This window comes from Felis catus, chromosome A2, assembly GCF_018350175.1.
Source record: "Felis catus isolate Fca126 chromosome A2, F.catus_Fca126_mat1.0, whole genome shotgun sequence".
Classification (NCBI taxonomy): Eukaryota; Metazoa; Chordata; class Mammalia; order Carnivora; family Felidae; genus Felis; species Felis catus.
The window spans coordinates 15,516,972-15,530,854 of NC_058369.1; the positions used below are offsets into that span (position 1 = coordinate 15,516,972).

Consider the following 13,883-nt stretch of genomic DNA (forward strand, 5'->3'; position numbering starts at 1 on the left):
TTATCGACAGTTGACATTTGTTTTGCACGTTTGTTTCTGCTTAAAAGCATTTCACCTTTGTTCCTCCTTTTTTCACCTCGCATCAACATTTTCTTCTTACGCCGCCTTTGCGTTTTCTCCTCAGGCCGGAAGCTGAGAGGAAAAGCCTTTTATTTTGTCAACGGCAAAGTGTTTTGCGAGGAGGACTTCCTGGTGAGTTCGGCCCCGGACTTGCCCTGCCCTGAGTCGGGACCGGAGTCAGGGGGAGACTGTGGGGAGGCCCAGGCCGGGTACAACAGTGTGGTTTCTCTCCGGGGGTTCCCGTGCTGGTGGAGAGCGGGGCGCTGCCGGAGAAAGGGGGTCCTGACTTTCCTTCTGAGGATGCCCGGGGTGGTGCTTGTCCCCGAAGCAGAGGACAGACCCCAGAGCTTTGTGCTTGGGAGGGACTCGGGCTCACTTGGCCTGTCCTCCTGTGCTCTACTCATTTTCGCCTCCCCCACCTCTCTCTCTTAAACCTGTGCCCTGGGGTTCGGGCCTGCGTTACCTTGAACCCTGTCTGCTCTCTGCGGGCATCCGGCCTCTGTCACGCTTCAGAAGTCCACCCACGGGCCAGGGACTCCCAGACCCGAGCTCCAGCCCTGCCAGCACCTGCCGGCCAGCTGCTGACACCTCAGTGGCCCGGACGGTCCCCCAGCCTTTCCATATCCACTTGTCTGAAGCAGAAACACCAGGTTGCCTTGGGTCCTCATCCCTGAGATCTGTGTCCTAGGTTCGTCCTCGGCCCCTCCTCCTTCCCACCTCTCCCACAACGTGGCCAAGCATTGACCCTTGTGCCACCGCGGCCTCCCTGGGCCCCGCTTAGCTTCCCAAAGCCAGTGTGGCTCAGCCACGCTACCTGTATGTCAAGCCAGCCCGCCCAGGCCCCACGTCTCCAGGGCTCGAAGCCTGTGCAGAAGCTGTCTGTGGTCCAGAGCCTACCTGGTGTCTCTCCCGTTCCACTGTTTGTAGTTGTGTGTGCCTGTGTGTTTTGGTAAAGTAAGGTAGAGAGTCTTTACCGAGTTTCTTTGAAACTGAAGGCGTTGGCTAACCAGAGCCAGACTTGAATTTGAATCGTATCCTTACCCCTAATAGGCTGTGTGACCTTGTGCAGGTCGCTTACCCTCTCTGAGCTTCCCTTGTTTCCATCTGAGAAATGGTACGGTACATACCTTGTTTTAAGAATTGTCTTAAGGGGCGCCTGGGTGGCTCAGCCAGTTAAGTGTTCGACTTCGGCTCAGGTCACGATCTCGCGGCTCGTGAGTTCGAGCCCCGCGTCGGGCCCTGTGCTGACAGCTCGGAGCCGGGAGCCCGCTTCGGATTCTGTGTCTCCCTCTCTCTGCCCCTCCTCCGCTCACATTCAGTCTCTGTCTCTCTGTCCTTCTCAAAAATAAATAAAACATTAAAAACATAAAAAATGGGTTTAAGGACTAGAGTGCTGGTGTCAGGGTGAAGCCTGCGTCAGAGTCCCCTGCAAGGCTTTGTGAACACGCGGATCACCGGGTCCCACCCCAGAGTTTCCCAGTCAGTAGGTCCGGGATGGAGCCCAAATGTGCATTTCTCACAAGTTCCCAGGTGATTCCGGGGGACCCCTCTTTGAAAACCACTGGCCTAGAGACAGAGCCTGGCATGTCGTGGGTGCCCAGACGCAGCTGTTGTCAGGGCGAGTGGCATCAGTGTTAGCAATGGCTCTGTGGCATGGGATATTTCGTGATTCATCCCACAACCCACATCCCACAACCTGTGTTCTGAGAAATGACAGATTCCGGCCTAGAGGGACACATCTCTCTGTGAAGGTGTCGTCCTCGTGACTGGCGGGCAAGTGGCCGGGCCATCTGTGCCCTGACGGGCTTACCTTTGCTTTCTTTCTCCTCCGCAGTACTCCGGGTTCCAGCAATCTGCCGACAGGTGTTTCCTTTGTGGACATCTGATCATGGATATGGTGAGTCAGTCGGGTCACCAAGCGAGATTATGGCAGCAGGGGGAGGGGGGAGGCGGTCACAGGAAAGAAGAAATCGGTAGTTGAGAACTGTGTTTCCTACCCTTGTTTGTGGTCGCATCTGGTTTTATTAAGAAAAGACCCCGTGTGACACAGGTCCGCTTGTCCTAGGAGAAACCCCGTTGTTGGCTTTGAGCGGCCTCAGCATCCTTAGCCGTGTAGTCCCCACAATGCTGTGTTTCTGATGATGTTCTCTCCTCTGGGCTGTTGGGATCACACCGGCCTCCCTCTCGTTTTCTGTGGTCCTCGTGGTGTCCCGGGTGAGACGCCAGATGCCAGACGTCATCTGCCTCGGAGTTGGGTACAGAAAGTCGGGTAAACACGATTCTTGGTCCCCCACGTTCTGCCTGGCCCCGTCTGTTCCTAAGATGAGTTTGGGGGACGGGGGCGGCTGTCTTTAGTTCTGAGACAGCAGAGCAAGAAACAGCTGGCTCTCTGAGCTTGTCTTGGGCCTCGGTGCGTTCATCTCTCCAGCGGGGACGGTTTTTCTTTCCTGGTCTCCTTATTGGGTAAGGTTGTGAGGTTAACAAACACAGAATACTTAGTCTGTCTGAGGGATCAAATTGTCCAGCACTGGAGATCAGCCCTTAAGAATGTCTTTAACGCACTGGTCGAAGAAAATCATTGTACGATACTCTTTTTAAAGTTTCTTTGATTTGAAACATTTTTTTTTTTATTTGAGCAAGAGAGAGAGAATCTTAAGCAGGCTCCGTGGAGCCCGATGCTGGGCTCGATCCCAAGACCCTGGTATCATGATCTGAGCCGGAATCAAGAGTTGAGCCACCCAGGCACCCCTATAATCTTCTTTTAGTTGGAAAGAATTCAATCCCTCACTAAGCTGACCCATTCATCCCATTCTGGAGAAGGGAATTGCTCATCATTGTTGTTTTTTCCTTTTACCTTTTTGTTGAGAAACAGCTCACAGAATAAAGGGTGTATGTTTTAAGCGTACAGGTGAATGAAGTTTTACATGGGCATATACCTGTGTAACCACCACCCAGGTCAAAATACGGATGTTTTGGGGCGCCTGGGTGGCGCAGTCGGTTAAGCGTCCGACTTCAGCCAGGTCACGATCTTGCGGTCCGTGAGTTCGAGCCCCGCGTCGGGCTCTGGGCTGATGGCTCGGAGCCTGGAGCCTGTTTCCGATTCTGTGTCTCCCTCTCTCTCTGGCCCTCCCCCCGTTCATACTCTGTCTCTCTCTGTCCCAAAAATAAATAAACGTTGAAAAAAAAAATTAAAAAAAAAATACGGATGTTTCCCACATCCCACACCCCAGAAAGTTCCTTCTTGTCTTCCTCCCAGTCCAGACCCCCTCCTCCAAAGGTCCCCTCTCTCGCTCCAGATTCATTTTGCTGGTCCTGGAACTTCATATAAATGGAATCATACAGTACCGAGTCCTTTGGGTCTGCCTTTTCTCCCTTAGAAAATGCTTTTGAGCGTGGAGAGGGGGGCAGGAGCCTGGGTGGCTCAGTCGGTTGAGCATCTGACTCTCGATTTCAGCTCAGGTCGCGATCTCATGGTTTGTGAGTTTGAGCCCCGCATTGGGCTCTGCACTGACAGTGTGGAGCCTGCTTGGGATTCTCTCTCTCTCTCTCTCTCTCTCTCTCTCTCTCTCTCGCACGCGTGCGCGCGCGCTCTCGCTCTCTCTCTGCCCCTCCCTCACTTGTGCACACATACCTGCGCTCTCACTCTCTCACAATAAATAAATACACTTAAAAAAAAAAAGAAAATGTTTTTGAGGTTCACGCATGTTGTTGCCCGTGTCCGTAGTTCATTTATTTTCATTGCTAGATAGACTCCCATTGTATGGATACAGCAGTTTGGGGGCCTATTATCCAGCCGATGGGGATTTGGATGGTTTCCAGTTTGAAGGCTATTTATGAATAAAGCTTCTGTGAACACTCTTGGGCGTATTGTTGGACACAGGCGCCCATTTCTGCCGGCTCTGTGCTAACATGTATAACACAGAGGTGAACTGAGCCCTCCCTGTTCACGAGGAGAAGCCTACCGTTGTCCCGGGTCTGACACACGACAGTGGAGCTCAGCCCCTATGAGAGCTGGGTCCTCGTTAGTAGCCAAGACCTCCCTGGGGAGCATGGCTCTCCACCCACTTCCCCAGGGGAGGCAGGCGGGAGCCCACACCCTCACTCCTACCTTCCACGGATGCCAGCCAGTCTCCATAGGGATCTATTTCGTTAGGAGAATTTGTCCTTGATTTTCGAGTCCTTCTAACAAACCCTCCACATACGAGGTCAACAGTGTCCAAAGTTATGAATGCGATTATACCCTATTCTTACTTCTGGGTATCCTAAGCCTTCTTTGGGCCTCAGAGCACCTCATTTACCTATTGCTGCATAGTAAACCACCCCATGATGCGGTGGTTTCAAACAACAGTCATTTGGGGCGCCTGGGTGGCTCAGTTGGTTAAGTGTTGACTTCAGCTCAGGTCATGATCTCATGGTTTATGGGTTTGAGCCCCGCAGGGGGCTCTGTGCTGACAGCTCAGAGCCTGGAGCCTGCTTCGGATTCTGTGTCTCCCTCTCTCTCTGCCTCTCCCCCGCTCCCACGCACGCTCTCTCTCAAAAATAAACATTAAAAAATTTTTTTAAACTCCAGTGATTTATTTATCGTGATTCACGGAATTAAGTCAGGGCTCAGCGGGATGATTCTTCTGCTCCGTGTGGCGTCGGCTGGGGTCACTCACTCAGCTGCGTTCAGCTGGTGTCACAGTTGAGTGCCATAGATGGCCTCTCCCCTCCAGGCCTTTCTCTCCGAGGCTGCTGACCTCATTCAGTAGTCTAGCCTGGACAACTTCCCTTCTAGAGGAAGGGAAGCTGTCAGACTTCTTAAGTCCTCAGCTCAGAAATTTCTGAACATCATTTCTTCCTCATTCTGTTAATCAAAGAACATCACAAGGCCAGTCTCAATTCACGAGATGGGAAGATCTCCTCCACTTTTTTTTCTTTTTAAGTTTATTTATTTATTTCAAGAGAAGGGGAGGGGCAGAGAGAGAGGAGAGAGAGAGAATCCCAAGCAGGCCGTCAGCACAGACAATGTGGGAGCTTGAACCCACGAACCTCGAGATCATGACCTGAGCAGAAACCAAGAGTCAGACACTTCACCGACTGAGCCTCCCAGGTACCCCTCTTCAAAAATTTTTTAACATTTATTTTATTTTTGAGAGAGAGACAGAGCGTGAGCAGGGGAGGGGCAGAGAGAGAGAAAGAGAGACAGAATCTGAAATAGGTTCCAGGCTCCAAGCTGTCAGCACAGAGCCTGACGTGGGGCTCAAAGTCGGGAACGGTGAGATCATGGCCTGAGTTGAAGTCGGATGCCTCACCGACTGAGCCACCCAGGCGCCTCTCTCCTCTTCCACTTCTTGAAGTGAGGGCCAGCCTTGCATACAGGAAGGGAAAGAACGAAGCTTTGGAACCATCTCTACCCCACGAGGATAATGCGAAGTTGGACCTGGGCCCTTGCCGGTCTTCTCTAGGACTTGGAAACTTTTGGCAAATGCCTGCCCGGTAGTGACCCCCTCTTTTAAAACCAGAACCCTTCAGGCGTGCCTGGGTGGCTCAGTCAGTTGAGCGTCCGACTTCGGCTCAGGTCACGATCTCGCAGTTCGTGACTTCGAGCCCTGCATCGGGCTCTGTGCTGATGGCTCAGAGCCTGGAGCCTGCTTCTGATTCGGTGTCTCCCTCCCTCTCTGCCCCTCCCTGCTCATGCTCTGTCTCTCTCTCTCTCAAAAATATATAAACAGTTAAAAAAAATTAAACCAGAACCCTTCACTGTTGCCAAGAGTTTTTACAATGCAGAGAAAGATCCCTTCAAAACCATTCTTGGTTCTCCAGGAGAACCAATGAGTTGTCCAATTCTTTGTATAAACCATCTGTGTCCCTCACCTGCCCCCTTAGTAGAGTGGAATACTCCTAGCCTGCAGGCTGAAACTGGGCATTTTCCCACAGTAAAACGAAAGATCACAGTGAGTCAGAGTGCACTTTAGGCACGTTGTGGGTTAAGTTAATTTCAGGGTCCCTTCTGCCAAGACAGCATTAGCCTGGGAGCAGAATGCATTCCAAGGTCCGGATTGCCAAGTGGACTTTGGAAGCCCGGCTGGTGGTTCTTCCCACTTTGGCAGCTTCCTGCAGATTGAAAGGGGCCCCGAAGGTTAGTGCCACACCGGAGGGAATGAGGAAGCTGGAAAGCTGAGCCTTCAGAGCACACGAAGCCCCCGGCTCGCCCCCTTGGCTGCGGCGTGCGAGGTGTGGCGTTGGCCTTGGTGGGGGAAACATTGGGCTCTGGAGCACACCTTTCCTGCAGGTGTCACATGCACCAACAAGGTTTTCCTCAGTCGTAAGCCCCCTTCCTGCTGCCTAGTTGAAAGCATTCTGTGTGGCCCGCCTCCGGGGCGCTGCTAACTGTCCGTGCGTTCCTCGCACCCGGGCATTTTAGCGACATCCTTGCGGGTGTTGACCCCGTAGTTCAGCTGTTCGTGCTACGTTTCGTGGCACGGGTGGTCACAGAAGTGAATCTCCTATTGAGTCGGTGAAAATGCTTTCAGCGGCAAATTATAGAAAAACCCAGACTTGTTGGAACGCAGACCAGTGGCTCTCAGACTTTCGCACGCATTGGAATCATGGTACGAAAACACTACGTGTCAGGGTTTACCCTAGAACTTCTGATTCTGGAGAGCCGGGCTGGGGCCTGGGAATGGACATTTTTTAACACGTTCCCGGAGGGTGTGGCTACTGCGGGTCCAGGGACCGCGCTGTGAGATGCGCTGACTTGATAGGAAAGCTGTATTACGTCACCCAGCAACGGGCTTGGAGGCAGGCAGTTCCGCCGGGAGGTAATTTGCTCACCGGCTGACCTCACCAAGGGTGTTCTTCACATCTCTTCTCTCTCCTACCTTCTCTCGGCTCTGTCCTGGTTCCAGGACTGCCTCTTACCTCTCCAGGCATCACAACCAGATCAAATGGCACTAAGGCTTGTGGAGCCTTCTCTCCGTGTCGGGTTTAAAAACAACAGCAACCCAAGAGGCTTTGCTCAGGCTTGGATTTGAAGTAATCCGTGGTCGAGTCACAGTTCGTGGATTATCCCGCTGTGGAGTGAAAGCCGCTTAGAAGGGGCACCTGGGAGGCAGACGCGAAGGGGCTTGGGATGGAGACCTCCGTGGCCCTGCTTTGCATCCTTTCCTGCAGAGAACCCCCTGAATTCTCCCCTGGAGGGTTACGCACAGGAGAAGGATCCTGTCTGACTTCCTCCTGTGGATGCACTTACCTAGATTTGCCTTCCCCGCCCTGCCATCTCTTGACCTTGATCCAAGTGACTCTGGGATGGGCGTGTGCCGTGCAGCGTGATTGCGCCTGCGGTCCCTCGGCCCGACGCGTTCCTCTCCTTCCCGCCGTGCACGCCTTCTCCAAAATCCCCGCCGAGCCCTGGCCTCTCTCGCCTTCTGCCCCCCAGATCCTGCAGGCCCTCGGGAAGTCCTACCACCCCGGCTGCTTCCGCTGCGTCATCTGCAACGAGTGCCTGGACGGGGTGCCCTTCACCGTGGACTCCGAGAACAAGATCTACTGTGTCCGAGATTACCACAAGTGAGGAGGGGTGGGGCGGAGAGGGGCCGCGCGTGCGGGCCACGCTGATCTCACGGAGTGAGGGACGGACACCCGCCAGGGCGTCTCCGCAGGCCTGTACCTTAGTCCACAGTCGGGAGGTCGGCTGATGCCGGTGCAGACGGGAGGTGGTTACAGAACCACGTTTACTGGAAAACACAGAGCCCCAAAGCCCTGTGATCAGATCCCCTCGAGGCTCGGGAGGCATCTGTCAGGCCCAGTGGCTCCAGCTTTAACTTCCAAAGGCAGCGATTCGGCGCTGGGCACCGCCACCCTCGATCTGCCTGGGCCTGTGCCGGGCACCCGGCGGGAAGCAAACAGGGCCGTCTCCATCCCTAGTAGGTTGTGGGGAGAGGGTCCGGGTATGCTTGTTGCCGCCGGAGAGCGATCCCGCGGCACGACTGAAACACCTCCCAGAGAATGAGCCGGGCTGCCTGGATGCGAGGGCTGGAGGGGTTCGCTTGACGAGCGATGGGTGGGAGGCCGGCCCTGAGGAAGGCTCCGGGGTCTTGCCTCCCAGAGACAGCACAACACTCCCTTTACTGCTTCTGCGCTTCTCTCGGCAGGGTGCTGGCCCCCAAGTGTGCAGCCTGTGGGCTTCCCATCCTTCCACCCGAGGTAAGGCGCTCTCTCACACCTGCTCCTGGCGGCTCCCTGACATGAATACGTCCCTCGGGTCGCTTACAAAGATCTGTGTCCTGTCCTTCTACCTTCTAGAAAGTCCTCCTGGGGCGCCCGGGTGGCTCAGTCAGTTCAGCTCGGTCGTGACCTCACAACCCCGGCTCAGGTTGTGATCTCCCAGTTCACGAGTTCGAGCCCCGCGTCGGGCTCTGTGCTGACAGCTCGGAGCCGGGAGCCCGCTTCGGATTCCGTGTCTCCCTCTCTCTCTCTCACCCTCTCAGAAATAAATAAATAGGGGCACCTGGGTGGCTCGGTCGGTTGAGCATCCGACTCTTGACGTCGTCTCAGGTCACGATCCCAGGATCACGGGATCGAGCCCCAGGTCGGGTTTCGCACGGAGCGTGGAGCCTGCTTGCAATTCTCTCTCTCCCTCTGCTCCTCCCTCTCTCTCTCTCTCTCTTTCGCTCTCTTTCGCTCTCTTTCTCCAAAGTAAATGAATAAATAAAGTATTTAAATAAATAAATAAGTAAACATTAAAAAAAAAATCAGAAAATCCTTCTGCAATCTCACCTCTGACCCTAATAGTGTCCTCACCAAGAAGGCCCTTTCGTATTAACTGGCTTCCCCAGCCCAGTGCCCTTCTTGTGGCCCATTCGTCCCTACAGTCGTCCAACTGCCTGACTTGATAGTGACTCGTAGATTAGAAGGTGAGCAGAAAGCCTGCCTTTCATTCATTTTCTCTTTTAAAACCTCACTCTCCACGTAGGTGGTTTTCTCAGGGTTGACCCTGACGTTGCAGAAGGTGTGGCTGCTGTCCCTCCGACTTCCTCTCTCATCGGTTCAAGGTGTCCTTTTTCCAGCCGGTGTGGGACTTCACTACAGAGCTGTGCTCTTCCGAGGCCACCTACTTGTCGCCTTGGGAATCTCACGGGTCCCCCAACCGGCCTCTTGTTCTTGCTTTCCTTCCGTCCAGGGCTCAGATGAGACCATCCGCGTCGTGTCCATGGACAGAGACTTCCATGTGGAGTGCTACCACTGCGAGGTAGGCGCCTCCCTGCCCGGACTCCCCAGGCCCGTTTCAACAGTACAAGAGGAAGGCATCCTGGGTTGACTGGGGCCTGAGGTGGTCAGCAGGGTGTGGTCGAGGGCTGCCCTCCAGAGCTGCCCTCCAGGTCAAGGGGTGCAGCCTGATTTGTTCACTGCCAGCCCTGGGGACATTTGCTCATCGTCCTCTCCACACGTCCAGTGCCATGCTGTCCCGTAGGAACCCGAGAGCCCCAAATTCAAATCGTGTGGGTACTTCCGTTTTCTAGTAGCCGCCTTAAAAAAGTAAAAAGGGGGCGCCTGGGTGGCTCAGTCGGTTGAGCGTCTGACTCTTGATTTGGGGTCAGGCCCTGATCCCGGGGTCGTGGGATCGAGCCCCGCATCAGGCTCCGTGCTGAGCGTGTGGAGCCTGCTTGAGATTCTCTCCCTCTCCCTCTGCCCTACTCCCCCACTTTCTCTCTCTCAAATTAAAAAAGAAGAAAAAAGAAACAGGTGGGATTCATTCTTGCAATATTGTATTCAACCAGCGTATCCAAAACGTTATTTCAATGTGTAATCGATACAAGGGTTTTTCATGAACTGCCTTACATTCATGTCCTGCCCTAAGTCTTGGGAGTGCGGGGTATGCATTTGCAGACGCCCTTCTTGGTTCTGACCTGACCGCCCCGTTTCAAGTGCTCCATAGCGACCTGCCGCACCTCCCCTCGGCTGGACCGCACGACCACGCAGCGCCCTCTGCTGGTTCCCCGGGGCCGCTGGCCTTGGGGTCGGTCTTGCAATCCTTTTGTTCTGTTCTGCTACCCCCTGGACATTTTTGCCTCCCCCCCCCCATCCCCCCAGGACTGCGGCCTGGAACTCAACGACGAAGACGGCCACCGCTGCTACCCCCTGGAAGACCACCTGTTCTGTCACTCCTGCCACGTCAAGAGACTGGAGAAGAGCCCCTCCCCTGCAGCTCTCCACCAGCACCGCTTCTAGCCGGAGCCTCTTCCAGACCTCGCGTTGGCGACCAGAAGCCAGCGTCGCAAAGCCAGACATCTGCCTGCTAATTCCAGTGGCCCCACGGGGTGGTCACGGGGGTGGGGGGGTGGGGAGGGGGGCCAGGCAGGTAAGTTTCTGTATACGCGTGGGGCGCCGCTCCTTCAACCTCCCTGTCTGGTAGGTGTTACTTTCCAAGTGCCTTTCTCCACTGCCCCGCCCTCATCGGATTACTCAGGAAGATACTCTAGCAGGTGCATGGCGTGTGACACCCCAAGGAGCCCTCTGGGCCCCTCTGGGAACAGCTCGTGCTTTAGAGGGAAAAGTTTGCGCTGAGCCTACTTCTCGGTGTCCTCTGAGGAGGGCTCAGCTGCCGATACCTTCAGCCCTTCCCTGTCCCTTTAGGAAAGCACCCGCACCAGACATTACCCCCGGTGCCGCACCCCCCCCCCCCCACGCACACGACATGATTTGAGACTGCACCCTCGACACGCACATGCAGCGTTATGGGAGACGTCTCTCCGCCCCAGGGACTCCGCTCTTCTGTCGGATGGCTGCAGATTTTAACCGCATTGTGGCAAGAGAGGAGCTGTGCCCGTGCTCTGTGTCCGAGGAAGAACGGCTTGGTAAACCGGAGCCGAGCTGTGGACTGAGCGAGCCGGGGTTTCCTCCTCATATGCTGACAACGTCTTGCCTGCTCCTGCAAATCTTCACGCCCCGACAGGCAGCTGGGAGCCCGGGCGGAGGTTTGCCCCGTTCGATAGCGAGGCGTGTTTGGGACGAGAACTTGGGTGCGGGTACCAGGCGTCCTTTGCCCTCCTGTTTGCACCGTCCTCCTCTGAAGCTCTCGAGAGTCTGGGACTTTGGAGTCGCTCCCACAGAGGCAAGTCTCAGGATCCCGTGTGGGGACATCTCTGGGCCTGTCGTAGCTTATCTAACCACGGGCTTTGGGGAAGCCTTGCCCGTGTGCTGAGAGCTGGCGTATACACGAGGAGACTGTGTGTGTGTGTGTGTGTGTGTGTGTGTGTGTGTGTGTGAGACAGTGACATCTCCAGCCAGCACGAGACGGAGAGCCTCAGGAAAAATCACCATGTTCGTTTTCCACCGCGTCTCGTCTGTCTCTGGCCCAGTGCTTGGCTCGGGCGTGGCCTGCGAAGAAACCCGCAGAAGGTACACTGCTTTGGTCTGTTTCTTGTTTTTCGTTGTTTTCCTCTGCTTGCGGTCTTCCACGCGCACAAAAATACCTCACAGGTCAGGGCTTCACCAAATCGCACGTCGGGAGGAACTCGGCCGTCACGCTGAACTCAGAGATGCCTCCGTGGGTGCGTGAGGGGTCTCGGCCTCCGCGCGGGCCAGACTCCCGCGGGTCAGGGCGCTGTGATCTCAGCTGAAGGTCAGCTGAGAGTGGATCCAGTTGAATGTGGGTGCTGTTGCCCGACGCGTTTCATCCTGTCGGTTCCCCGGGGTGGCGAGGGGCTAAGGGAGGGCCGCACCCGGGCAGGATTTCGGGGCCACCTGTGCACTGACGTGTCACACTCCTGAGGCCAGACGTCAGTACGCCCGGTATTTCGATGAAGAGGCGGTGTAAAAAACTTAAAAAAGGAGGTTGCCTGCCGTTCGCCCTCTCGGCCCGTGGGGAGGGCGCCCTGGCCTCGGTGTTGTTGCCGGAGGTCGGGGGTCACGTCACTGCTGCCAGCTGGTCTGGGAGTATCACCCTGGCACGCGCTCACCACCGCCTCCCCGCCTCGCACCCAGGGCAGCAGGGGCCACGGAGGGCGGTCACCAGAGCCCGAGGCCCACGGGACTCGCAGACTTTACAGTGGGCCCGGCTCCAGTTCTGCGCCGCGTTTTGACCCGTTTCGGGGGCGGTTGCTACAGGAGGCACAGAATGGGCACCGTGAGTTGCCTCCTATGTTTATTCAGTTCGTTCTGCTAGAATCCTTTGGTCAGATGTCCCTTCAGCCCAGGCTGCGTGCTCTCATCGATCCCATCCCACAGGCCGAGCCTCCAGAAGCCTGGCGCCGCGTGGGGCCGGGGGCCTCTCTTCCCAGCTGGGCCCAGGAAGCCAGCCGATGTGTCTCGTCTTTGCCAACCGAGGAACGTCTCTGGCCTTGCTGACACCCCTTTGCTCTGATTGCAAGTCGGGCAGAAAGTGAAGAAAACTGCCTGAGAGCGACTGTCAAAAGCAGGGATGTGTGTGCAAAGTGGGTAACTAGGTTAGTTTTTTAAAAAAGTCTCGGGATTAAATTTTCTAATTGGGATGTTTTAAGTGGCCTTGATGGACGTGATTGGGACATCTGCCAAAACGGGGTTTTATATTGTTAAGGAAGGACAGTAAGAGAATTTCCAGGTACCCTAGAAGTCCGAGCAGCAAGTTCTCTTGTGGTCCGGGGCCCCGGGGGGTGGGGGGGCGCGGGTAGGAATCTCGCACCAGTTCCACTTCTCGGGCTCTTGCGCGAGAGCCGTGAAGAGATGGTCGCCTAGGCGGTTATCTCTACGTGGTTCTGTAAGCTGTTAGCCAAACAGAGTTGTAATGGGGTTGTATTTATAGGCACCTAGAAAGAAGACACAAGCACCTGGTAAACCAGGATGAATCCATTTGTTTGAACAGGTAGAGCGCGTAGCCCTTCCTGAGTTCCCTAGATAGCTCTTGGGCTTCAGATAAACCAGGAGAATTAAGGTTTGATCCCGGACCCCAAAGCCAGCCTCCGGCCTCCTCCCCTGCCTCATTTTGCCATTAGTTTTTTTTCTTCCCCACCCCCTGCCCCTTCCCCAGCGAGGGCCATTCAGAAACCGCCAGGGTGGTCCGAGAAAAGCCAAGAACGTAGTTTGGCCTGCTGTTCCCCCTCGCGGTTACTCTCCCACCTGTCGGTGGGTAAAGAGTGCTTTGTTCATCCCTCATCGCGGAAGCGTGTCTCATCCCGTCTGGGTAACCGCCTGTACGTGGCAGCGGGGTGTCCCCCTTTCTCCGAGGGCAGTGTTCCGGTGCAAACCTCGCTCAGCCGAATCCACCGAGGTTGTGCTGTTGAGTCCTGGGCGGCGAATGCAGTAAGGAGTTCTGATCGCCGTCACCCGCCGCCATCACCCTGTGGCCGTGGGCTGCAGTCACGCTCACACGAGGAAAAATGTCAGGACCTGAGAGAATGACTTGGAACCCCCCCATGCTTGGCAGGCTGGTTTGTGCGGGCCATTTCCCGTGCGTGGGGAAGTGTGGCAGCCGTGATGCCTGCCGGTTCCCTCGAAACCACGTGTGCAAGACTTGACCCCAAATCCGCCTTGTTGCTGGATGCACCTGTCACGGCTCTGTCCGCCTTTGTGCCAGGAATACGTTCTAACTTCCAGGTGATTTGAAGTCAGTCTTAAAAGTAATAGGCTAAAATGAGTAAAATACAGTAGCTCTTTGTTCTGAGCCGGAGCTGGACAGGTGTGGGAAATTTCCGTATAGTGTATGAAAATTTCACCATGCGGGGAAATGATTTTCCACTGTATCTCGTCTTCTACGATAAAAAAAAAAAATTCTTCAAAATTGTACTGTTGCTGTAAGATGATTCAAAATATCATGACAATAAACTGCGTCAATTTGTAGCCTATTAAAGTGCCCTCCAACATGA

The 13,883-nt window shown here is 55.1% G+C and overlaps 1 protein-coding gene across 4 annotated transcripts in view; it reads left to right on the plus strand.

Annotated features, from left to right (window-relative positions):
* Positions 1–13,883, plus strand: part of LIMD1 (LIM domain containing 1) — a 91,349-nt gene extending 77,466 nt beyond the window's left edge. For 3 of the 4 annotated variants that reach the window (XM_045049183.1, XM_003982176.5, XM_006928675.5), the window contains exons 3-8: positions 125–192; positions 1,895–1,957; positions 7,481–7,611; positions 8,196–8,247; positions 9,224–9,292; positions 10,135–13,883. In XM_045049183.1, the coding sequence (XP_044905118.1) occupies positions 125–192; positions 1,895–1,957; positions 7,481–7,611; positions 8,196–8,247; positions 9,224–9,292; positions 10,135–10,272 (521 nt within the window). In that variant the 3' untranslated portion in view covers positions 10,273–13,883. The remainder of the gene's footprint in view (positions 1–124; positions 193–1,894; positions 1,958–7,480; positions 7,612–8,195; positions 8,248–9,223; positions 9,293–10,134) is intronic. The other variant, XR_006592010.1, reaches the window with a different exon arrangement.